At 43.1% G+C, this 11,809-nt stretch overlaps 1 protein-coding gene across 1 annotated transcript in view; it reads left to right on the top strand.

The window, feature by feature from the left end:
- Positions 1 to 1,613: 1,613 nt before the first annotated feature.
- slc25a33 (solute carrier family 25 member 33) overlaps positions 1,614 to 11,809 on the top strand; it is an 11,044-nt gene continuing 848 nt past the window's right edge. Inside the window, exons 1-7 of the mRNA XM_019862961.1 lie at positions 1,614 to 1,838; positions 4,010 to 4,183; positions 5,462 to 5,539; positions 8,139 to 8,239; positions 8,416 to 8,482; positions 11,193 to 11,473; positions 11,560 to 11,757. Coding sequence (XP_019718520.1) covers positions 1,798 to 1,838; positions 4,010 to 4,183; positions 5,462 to 5,539; positions 8,139 to 8,239; positions 8,416 to 8,482; positions 11,193 to 11,473; positions 11,560 to 11,757 — 940 coding nt within the window. The 5' untranslated portion in view covers positions 1,614 to 1,797. The remainder of the gene's footprint in view (positions 1,839 to 4,009; positions 4,184 to 5,461; positions 5,540 to 8,138; positions 8,240 to 8,415; positions 8,483 to 11,192; positions 11,474 to 11,559; positions 11,758 to 11,809) is intronic.

Raw genomic sequence — 11,809 nt, 5'->3', positions numbered from 1 at the left:
CAAGGTTATTTGTGCCTTTCACTGTTGTTTCAGTTTCAGATCATGAGTTGAATCATCATAGTGGTTTAATGTTTACATGAGGTTTATTAAGACCTACATTGAAACTACATTGCACTTGATAACAGGCAGAAAATGAATTATGACGGAACAAAGTATCTCATCATACACTGTGCGTACAGCTGCATGTTTTATATTTGCTCACTTGGTGTCAGTAGCTCCGGTGTCTGTTACCAAAGACCAAAAAAACCTTATGCAAAGTCACTGCTGAGAGTATTTTGTTTGCAAATATACAAATGCTGATATAGCTGACTGACTTTTTGTCCTACATGTTGTTTTGAACTGAGCTAATTGTTGAGCTATATTTGAGATTGTACCATAACCTCACTCTTTATGGACCATGGAGCAGGACCTGTGTCACATGTCCACCTAAGTCCAAACCAGCAACATTCTTTGTTGTTGTTCTCCCAGTAGGAAAGATCATGTCGTTTTTCTTGCACTGTTCTGTTATTTCCCGCTCTTATCACAGCGAGAGGAGGCTAACTGCTGGGAGATAAACATCTGGCTGGTAAACACTGGGACACGCTATTGCAGAACGAGATCACATATTGTACAACTGAATGAGCAAAATAATATGTGGGCTTTGCCGCACCCCCCCCCCCCCCCCCCCCCCCCCCCCCCCCAACAGTAGAACTTAATATGACCTTCAAAAAAGTATGGACAACTCAATACACACAGTGTTGTAAGTGTGGAGGTATTTCTGTGATGTAATGATGTACTAAAAGATGCCTTCTTCTTTGAATCCATATCTATTGTTAGATTATAATTGAATTGTTTTCTTTATTTTTCTTCCAAAGTGCTGTATTGTTTTCTGATTGAACTGAAGATCTTGATCTAAGGTCATTTGAAGTATTTCGATGTCATTTTTACCATTACTGTGATCAAGCTTTTGAATGCTGCACTGCAACTGTAACTGTAAAGGGCGAGACCATGGACTGGTAACACAACTCACAGTTCTGTGGTTCAGGGTTTAAATCTCAGCTCTGGCCTTTCTGTGTTAAGTTTGCATGTTCTCCCGTGTTTGCATGGGTTTTCTACAGGTACACTGGCTTTTCCACACGGTCCAAAAATATGGGGATTGATTGAAGACTCGAAATTGTGCATAGGTGTGAATGGTTGCTTCTATCATCATTGTTTTTTATGTTTTTATAATACGTCCTATGCACCCCCACTAGTCCTAACACGTCATTCTGATTAATATTGCGTTTGTGGAATATGAATTAAGCAACGTAGGAAGTAAAAGTAAAGTAAATATTCAAGTAAAGTGCAATATAACTTAAACGAAAACTGTACGCAAATAACCCACCACTGCTATTTTGTAGACAGAGAAATTCAACATCGCCACAAGCAGCCATTGTATTAACTACCCGCGGTATCAATTTCACAACAGGTTCAATACGAGTGACCTCGTGCTGCTTTTGTTCCTTCGTTTGGAGCAACACCAAAGCAAGACTTGAAAAGCTTGCAGACGAGGTGTCCCGAGCACGTGTGTCTACGTCATAGACAACGCCCTCATCCGGCCTACTGACGTAATCGTGGGCGACGCCTCCTCAATAGGTCTGTCTCTGGCCGACAGCTCCGCCCAGCCGGCTCACAGAGAGCCAGCACGTACACGTGAAAAGCCGAGCGCTGGTACACCGAACGAGTCCTGGTCTGCGCCAGAGCGAGTGTATTCAGACATATTACACCAGCATGGTGGCTGTCTGAAAAGAAAATTCCAAAAAAAGAAGAAGTAGGAAGATGGCCCAGAAAGACACGCTTCTGCATCTCTTTGCTGGAGGGTAAGTAAGTCCGTGTAATGCCGCCTCCTCTAAACGGGGAATTTCTAGACTATACGTCTATTGAAAATAAATACCCGTTCCGCGTTGCTGCTACTAAATAACAATTTTACAGTCAGCAAACAGTTCATGGGCTTGTACAGGACCGTTAGCCGGGGTGCTAACGGTTAGCATCAGCTGGCTCGCGTTAGCATGTCATTATCATTCGGAGCTAACGTTTTTAATATTCTTCCGTACGTGTTGTATATATTTTGCACACAGACTGAATGCATTCTGAGTACTTACTAACAGTAAGGAAACCTACATGTTATGAAGTCACCCGGCAACATTATACAGTACTTTCATTACACATCACGTACATATCTCACGATACGTCATCGCGGATGCTAGCCAGCTAAACCTGGCACGGATTATCGTACATCAACCCAGCGTCATATTCGGATCTGACAACGTTGCGTTTTGTGCTTGAAATGCGCCATAAAACTGCCATTGGAAGGTAGAAGTTTAGCCAGCGGTTTCTTGGCACGATGGCGGGATCTGCACGGGTTGTAGTTTGCTGCTGTTATATAACGAGAGGATCTTCGCCAGCATCTTGGCTTCCTGCTGGTGTCAAGACGGTCAGAACCTTTTCGAATACATTTGTTGCTTGTCGTGCTACGACCCCCCCCCCTCGTCCTTCGAAAAAAAATGTCACTTTCCGTGGGGACGAGAAGCGACACCATTGACGCCATTTTACCCTTGAAGTCACGGCAGTGTCTGGAATTACACTATTTAACACATCAGTGAGATTTACTGTGGCTCAATGTCAGGATTGTCGAAATTATTAAAACTCATTCAGTACCAGCCAATTCTAGACCCCATTTTTTTTTACCCTCAGTCTTGGAAAAATTGAAGAAAAAAAAAGTATCTGGGGTTGAACGTGTGGAGTGTGAAAAGACATAGCTATGTCTTTGGCAGTGAATGAGTTAAGATTCTCTCATAACATAGCCAGTGTTTACCGACAAGGCGCAAGATCAAAGTTGATTTATAACAATTAATGAAAACTATTCTGAACACAACAAGATAGAAGACATAAACACAATATGAGCACCTAATTATCAATCATCCTGGACCATAGAAATAATGCGACTCATATCTGTGCATGCGAGCGGCTCGTGAAGCTCCCCAACCTGGTTGCTTGCAAACAGCAGCCTTAGTCGCAGGTCTACCTCAGTAGCGGTCTAAAGGGTTCGCCTTCGCAGTAGCCGAAAAGTGTTGTCATCCGTGTTCTTAAAGTATCTTGCTACAAGCACATGACTGACATGGCTGTGACCTTGAAATTTTATGTCAGGCTGGCGATGTGGTATTGGTGTGTACAGTATCAGTGTCGATGTATCCCTAACCCAGGGGGAGCAACTCGGAGCCGCAGCCCTGCATGTTTTCCGTCTCTCCCTGCTGCAACATACCTCATCCAAATGAACAGCTCATCAGCAAGCTCTGTAAAAGCCTAATAGTGATTCTCATCATTTGAATAAGGTGTGTTGGAAGAGGGAACTTCTAAAACAAGCAGTACTGCGGTTCTCGGAGTGGAGTTGCCTACCCCTGCCCAAACCAGAACTAGAGGAATTTCCAGAAAACTCCACAACAGCAAGGTTTTCCATTCATTACTGAGCCGAGGCATAGTTTACATAAAACAAATGTCAGCACAGATCATCAAAGAAAAATGTGACAAAAAGTATATACGTGGACTGAAATCATGATCTCGTTTGTATTTTGTCACCATTTTTTTACTTATTCAGTCCGTAATCTGAGCCTGTTGAATTCTTGCAGGGATAGAAGAAAGACACACAGTGATCAGATATTTCCGATCAACTCAGTGAAACCGTACAATTTCCTGTGACACACTTGTTGGGAATGACTGCGTCAGGATATTTGAAATGAATGGTTTTCCTCCCTGCAAAAAGAAACATGCGTCACCAAAGGCAGAGCACAAGTGCAATGTTAATCCTTTGACACTCACTAAAAGTTCTCTGGTCATGTGAGATACACTTATTTTGGTCTTGGGGGTGCGGGGGGCTTCAACTGAAGGGTTTCCATACTAGGAATGAAACTAATGTGTTAAATACCATGATCGAACATGACAACTCAATAGTCTACCCCCCTGCCCCCCAACACACACACACTTTGTTTTGCAGGTGTAGCGGTACTGTGGGAGCCATCGTGACCTGCCCTTTGGAGGTGTTGAAGACAAGGCTACAGTCCTCGGGACTCACCCTCCGGCCCGTCTTCCAGGTCCAACTTGGCACCCTCACTGGGACCGGGGTCATCCGACCAGGCACTGTTACGCCTGGGCTGGTGCAAGTATTACGGTAAAATGTTGTCAGACAGCCCCTATTGCCCCATGCTGCATTGCGTATGCTTTTCAGGCATCAGCAGTTCTCGACCTATGATATGAACACTTTGTTCCGACACATGTAGGCGGCACAACTTCCTCACCAGACCGTGTGAAGGCTTTTAATGACACCACAAAAGCCACAGGAGTATCATAATAAGAAATGGGTCCTTATATTGTTATGTATACAGTCTACATAACTTTTTCTTCTGGGAGTGGTTACAAAACAAATTCTATGCAGTGTTTTCCTTTCCGGGTAAAAAAAAAAAAAATCGTGGCATAGTCCTGCCATTAATCTTGTCGTCCATAAATCGGGATTAAGTACACTGTGTCCTGCTCTCGCTTGGTGTTCCCTAAACAGCTGAATACTGTGACATGGACCAGGATTTTCTACCTGAAATGGCAATAAAATACATTCGTGGGGCAATTCAAACTACAGTATATACTTTTTTTTTAATAACGCTGGCTCAGGGAAGAGCTCAGGAAACGCGAAAGGATTTTTTTAACGGGGTGCTGCAGCGGCAGTGTTAAATTACACCCAGATGACGGAGACTGAGAACTGGCCTGCTATGCTGTCAACTGAGACTCCAAATGTTAAGACCCGCGACACCCAAACAGGTGATAAAATAAGTGCCAATGCAACACATTTTAGCATGCCAGTTCAGGTCTTGAGTGTTTTTCTCCCAAATATACTTTGTGATGTTTTTGCAATGACAGACGTTGGTACCAGATAACACTTAGGATAGTATACCTTGTCAGCCATAAACAACCGTCAGTCACTGACTTTGACCTCATAACAGACGGTTTCATTTTGACCCGGCTGTTGTTGGAGAACAGGTGTTTTGTAACGCCGAGAACAATTCGGTGGGCTAATGCGCTTTTTGGAGACAGGGTGTACGTTCCAGAAGTCAACACAGACTGCTTTGCTTCCCACCGCATGCAACTCCCAGCCATCTGAATTATGAAGGTCACAGCAAGTTAAAAATATGGGGGAGGGGGGGTTGTGACTGACGAGCCAAGTGCATGTGAGTTGGGAGGTCCGTGTGGATCGGTTTCAGGGGAGTACTTGTGATGTAACACTTCATCATATTAGGAGGATGTTCATCATATTAGGAGGGTGTTATAATATCTCTTCCATTAATAGAAAAGCACTTCGTTGCATGATTGGACTTTTTTTTTCTTCCCATGAGAACATGATCAAAAACCTACATTGACCTATTGCTTTTTTTTTTTTTTTTTTTTAAATGTCTTTCAGATCAATCCTCGAGAAAGAGGGACCAAGATCTCTTTTCCGTGGTCTGGGGCCAAATCTGGTTGGTGTGGCTCCCTCAAGGTAATGCAAACGCTGCACTCCACACATGAGTTTCTTCCATATTCGGGCAACCCCCGCCGGGTTTACATAATTGTATTTTTTGAAGCGCAAAGTCGAAGTATGTGGCAATGTTGGGGCGCTTGCCAGCTGGTGCGCAAGTCATTGATTACGCACGATGAGAATGTCCTTGTACTCAAAAACAAAAGCACCACAACCCCAAAAGCCAAGGCTTTTGTCACACACCTGTTAGTTTGATTGCCCGTATACAGTAAACAGAAAGCTGTTGTCATTAATTCACTCCAGTTCTCAGTCGGTTAGCAGGAATTGGAAAACATGTTCCCATTAGGGCTGGGTTTAAAAAAAAAAAAAAGAATTGATTTCCTTTTTATATCAAATAGAAAAAAACCCACATCTATCTCTTTAATACTTTTTTTTCCATAAATTCATGTGACTTGACACTTTATTTACACAGCCTACCCTGTGGCTGGAATTCATTTAAATTATTGTGCATTGGTTTGAGCAGGACATGTTCAACAAAACGTACCCGATTAATGTAACTGCATTTTGTTCAATTCCATATCTTTTTTTTTTTTGTTTTTTACTAGACCTAGTTAGATGGCTCCTTGTATTATCTAGTCAGGGTGGGGGAGGAGATCTTGCCCCAAGTGGAGGAGTTTAAGTATCTTGGGGGTTTGTTCACGAGTGAGGGAAGGAGGCAGCGAGAGATGGACAGGCGGATCGGTGCAGCGTCTGCAGTGATGCGGACGTTGTATCGGTCTGTCGTGGTGAAGAAGGAGCTAAGACAAAAGGCGAAGCTCTCAATTTACCGGTCGATCTACGTTCCAACCCTCACCTATGGTCACGAGCTGTGGGTCGTGACCGAAAGAACGAGATCCCGGAGACAAGCGGCCGAAATGAGTTTTCTCCGCAGGGTGTCCAGGCTCTCCCTTAGAGATAAAGTGAGAAGCTCGGTCATCCCGGAGGCGCTCAGAGTCAAGCCGCTTCTCTTCCACGTCGAGAGATGAGGTGGCTCGGGCATCTGATTAGGATGCCTCCTGGACACCCCCCTGGTGAGGCGTTCTGGGCATGTCCCACCGGCAGGGGGCCCCAGGGATGACCCAGGACACGCTGGAGAGACTATGTCTCCCAGCTGGCATGGGAATGCCTTGGGATTCCCCGGGAAGAGCTGGAAGAAGTGGCTAGGGAGAAGGAAGTCTGGGCTTCCCTGCTAAAGCTGATGCCCCCGCGACCCGACCCCAGATAAGCGGTAGAAAATGAATGCATGGATGGACCTAGTTAGATCAAAAAGTTTTCTATTTGCAGCATTGCTTCTTCTATATGAAAGTAAAATTGGTGATACGCAAAATCCTGAACTGAATCGATAATCATTCAAAATGAATCGTAAATCGAATAAAGCCCATTTTAATCATATCAATTTAGGAAATTTAATTCGATAACCCAGCCGTAGTTTCCACACACTATTGAGCATTTTTCTTAGAAAATGTTGAAAGAATATAGATATGAGCCACACTGAAAAAGAAAGAAAATGACAAGTCCAAGAAAATGGCGCAGGAATCAAACATAAACACTCTTTAAGGTGTGCTGACGAAATCCTTCTCTCAAGACTCGACATGTTATTGGGTAGTAATAATTTCAGCATGTTGACTTCTTTCAAAGTGTTTGCACAGTCAAACGAAACTGTTCAGACTGGCGATGGCATTCATGTGTCAAAACACTTTCTTTTTCATCGTTTGCCAAAACATTGTCCTCGGTGTCACTTTACCAGTTCCCCTGCCGTTCATATTAACTCAGGTTTTTTTGTGTGCTGTGAGGACTTTCATGTTTGCGTCATCATTTCTTTTTCCGTTTGATCCCGAAACTCCCTCTTTGTTTGCTGTATTCAAATCGTGAAATAATGACTGCACTGAACTCACATTAGCATTTATTTGACATTATTGTGACTCACTCCGCTTCGACTAAACATATAATTTGTATCTTACTGCCATTTGCGCTGCACTTTGTTTTTTGTGTCGTTTGTCTCATATTTATTTCTCGATTCTGCTGTTTTTCTCCAAAGGAGAATAAAAAAAAGGAGTAAAGGCTTTCTATTGATTCTATGGTATTTTCGATTCACATCCTCATTTTTAGTGTGTCCAGAAGCAAACACACCCTCCACCGTCTGATACTGTTAGCCTTTAGCCTCAATGTCTTAATGCACAGCAAAACATTGCTTGCACTTTGAGACTGCTGGCCGAAGACACTCATGGGGTTACTTTTGCCCCCCGCCTAATGAATAGCCGCATCCCAAATCTTTTCTGTTGCCACTATCCCGATCCACTAGCCAACTTGGACGTGCTCCCATTCAAACCAGCTCTTGTGGCCACTGGGGCTCTCAGTGCTTAGTCAGCCCATTCGGATCAGGTGACAGAGTGTTCCCGAAGTGAGGTGCAGGGATCTCACTTGTCTGGATGTAAGCTCTCTCCACAGTCGCTTTCATCATGAATGGCACTCGGGTTATAAAAGCACATTCACAGATTTCGTAGAACGACAATGCGTTGCAAATCTTTCCGGCACCTTCTGTGGCGCGAGTTCTCAACAGTTTGTTCTCCTATGTTTTCAGAGCCATTTACTTTGCCTCATATTCCAAATCCAAAGAGCTTTTCAATGGGATGCTGGTTCCCAATAGTGGTGCTGTACACATGTCCTCTGCTGGTATTGCAGGTGAGCCTCAAGCATAGTAACACACACACACTCACACCATAAAAACCATGTCATGTAATCTAGCAGACTGTAAAATGCTTTAGTAGGCTTTTGACATTACAAGTGAAAAACTATTTTGCAGATTCTTGCTCTTAGAATGGTTTATAAGTGGAATAAACATTTTGTTTGTCCCTCAGCTTTTGTTACAAATTCCCTGATGAACCCCGTCTGGATGGTCAAGACTAGGATGCAGTTGGAGAAAAAGTGAGTACAGGCTTTAAGTGCACCTGCTCTGTGTGCTCTTGTGTGAAGCTTCTGGCTCTGCATAGAGTACACCAGTAATTCCCAACCACTGTGGAACGGCACGTTAGGCTCACAGCACACAACACGACAGAACCAGACTGGAAGAGACCATCACAAAAAGGTTGCAGACTCACGCCTACACACTGCAGGATTGAGCTCTGCGCATTTCCCAATGCACCGCCAACCCTGTAATGGGTTTTGAGGCTCTACGTGCAGTACACCATTTTGCATAACTTTTATTAAACCATAAAAACATTGCAGGATTGTCAAGGAAGAAGTGGGTTGTCAAAGAGGGGAAGTGGGTGAGAGAAAAGGAGCCCGTGTGCATATTTTGATAATAACAATAATAATAATAATAATACATTTTATTTATAAGCGCCTTTCAAAACACTCAAGAGGCTTCTCGCTTATTCACTGACTGTACCTGGCACACTTTGTACGTTGCTTGTGTGTATTGCGGTGAAAGAGACTGCACCATTTCATCCACAGGTACGCATGACATTATAAACAGAGTTAAGTATTAATATAAGACACAATGTGAATACTGTATATCCAGTGTTTGTGTGGCTCGGCTGGGTCATGCAAACAATAAATTAGCTGTTAATCGGCAACCTTGCACTGCCCCCACACAGGTGATTAAAAATTTCAAAAGCAGCGGTTGACTTTTGGCCACTCATTAAAATTCGTTGGCCAGCCTCGCGCGCTGAACAACATTTCATTCGGGTTCGGACACATTGCTACGTGTGTGGCAGGCTTTGATTAAAATGAGAGAGCAACAAGTGCGTCAAGGAGATTTCCATTTTTCTGTAAGTGGAAGATCACCACCCTTTCCACCCAACTAATTCATCTTTGCTAATCTATCTTTGCCAGCGACGTGACAGCTAGACCAATTAAAGGCTGTGTCTTGAAATGACAGATGGAACAAATAACCTGTGTAGCCACCTGTTAGGACGCATTCAACAGAATACAAAACAGTTGTTCGGCTACACAGATTTAGATTTTGAAGTGAATTTGTGAGTAAATTGAGGTGGGACATTTTTTTGTTCTGTGCTGTGAGAATTTTTGCAATTTTACACGTCTACTTGAACGCAAGTAGTGCGTGTGTAGAATGTCGTTTACAACAGCAACGCTTACCGCCTTCCGCCGCTTTGCTGTCCTTGAGCCATTCACTACGTGACTCTGAGCTTGTGATCTGTGTCCGTAAATACACAGCTCTGACGCACGCATTGGCCTGTGTGCAGAAGAAGAGTCTATATTTACACTTGCATTGGCGTAGGGTTGAATATGCAAGGTCACAGGAGAATTTTTTTTTTTTTAATTCATTTTGTAATTTATTTTTAAGGGGGTTGGGTGCGGGGTTGTCAATTGTTTGCCAACAAGATAAGACTCGTCCAGGTGAGGAAAAGTCTTGGAACATTTCAAGCGAAACGCTGTGACGCTTCGTTATTCATTTAACTCAAAAGTTAGAAATTGACAGCTCTTGCATAACAAAAGGATAAACTGATGATTAATATTTGAAGAGCTATTTTGAAAAACACTCCCGATTCCATGAGATTATTCTCAGAAAAATGACATTTCCTGCACATTGCAACACGGCATATTTTACAAACATGATTTCCTGCCTCCAACCAAACTACCCCCCATTGACAAATATATGGCCAGATTTTCCTAAACATGAAAATCCATCTATTCCACCCACCCACACACACACACACGCACACGCACGCACACACTCTATTTTCTGCAATACCGTCAAAATATTCGGTGTGCAAAACCGGGTTAACAAAACACCGAATTGCGGGTGTGGTCAAGGTAATTTTAGTTTTGAAATCTCAACGCCCTTTATACATACATGGATTACAGTTATATAAGAAGCACATTCCTCACGCAAAAAACAAAACAAAAAAAAAAACCTGTGTTAACTTTTGAGTGCACACTCACTGTTTCTGCCAACTCGTAACTTGCTCGTGTTGAATTGACCGGATAAGTTCGAATGGAGCAAGTGTCGGGCAATGTTATTGAAAACTGAGACGTCAAAAATGGGAACCATGCACATGGGGGTTTCGAATGGAACTGGGGTTTGTAGCACAGTTTAGAAGAGGCTTGCCACAAAAGTCGAACACAAATCAGTCTGATGCAATTTGATTGTTGACTGCAAAATACAACCTTCCCATAACGTATTGATAAATGTATACATTTCAGAACTTGGAATTAATCTTTGTATGTCGTGCGTGTGATTATAAGCTTACGCTTGAAGGGAGCAAATCAAACAAAGTTTCATGGAACAACTTTTACAGTGCGTATATTACACAATATCACAGTGTTGTATTTACAGCAATAGGTTACACAGATAAATTGTACCTCCTGCCCTCTAGTGGACAAGCTTTAAATGTTCGGGCGATCACTATATGCTGTTCGTCCGGATGAATGAACAAGATAAATTATTTATAGGAAACAAATGATAATTGTGATAATGAGATGGTGGCTGAGGATGTGAAATTGGATCAGGCACGACACTGTTCCGTGACCCAGTGGTTGGAAAAAACTTCTTTAATTTCTTCATGTTCCACATTTCAAATAAAACAAGTTTCGATCAAATGGCAAGACGGTCCTCGAAATAACCCATTGCGATTTTTGTCAGTAATTGAAGAACGTTTGTTTGACTTTTCAGAGCCCGGGGAGAGAAAAAGATGAATGCCTTGCAATGTGCCCGCCATGTTTACAAAACGGAGGGCGTCCGGGGCTTCTACCGTGGCCTGACCGCTTCCTACGCCGGCATCTCTGAGACCATGATCTGCTTCCTCATCTATGAGACGCTCAAGAAGCGGCTTGCTGACCATCAGCTGTCATCCCCAAATAATGAAAATGAGAAAAAAGCGTCTGACTTCCTACGCTTGATGATGGCAGCTGCTTTCTCAAAGGGGTGTGCATCCTGCATAGCCTACCCACATGGTAAACACTTGGACCAGGCACGCCTCTTGTCGCAACTGATTGCAGCGCCAGGTGACCTAAAAATCATGTGTTGTTTGTCTCCACAGAGGTGATTCGGACAAGACTGCGCGAGGAAGGCAGCAAGTACAAGTATTTCTTTCAGACCGGGAGGTTAATAGCTTTGGAGGAAGGCTATGCAGCTTTTTATAGAGGACTCATTCCACAGCTAATTAGACAAATCCCCAACACAGCCATCGTCCTGTCCACATATGAACTCATTGTCCATCTACTGGGAGAGTCCAAGTAAAAAAAAAAAAAAAAAAAAAAAAGGGTTTTGGGGGGTTTGGTTTTTTTTTT

The sequence above is a fragment of the Hippocampus comes genome, unplaced genomic scaffold (assembly GCF_001891065.2).
Source record: "Hippocampus comes isolate QL1 unplaced genomic scaffold, H_comes_QL1_v1.1 scaffold1, whole genome shotgun sequence".
Lineage (NCBI taxonomy): Eukaryota > Metazoa > Chordata > Actinopteri > Syngnathiformes > Syngnathidae > Hippocampus > Hippocampus comes.
The sequence above is the reverse complement of the archived record's forward strand: the minus strand, read 5'-3'. Positions and strand labels throughout refer to the sequence as shown.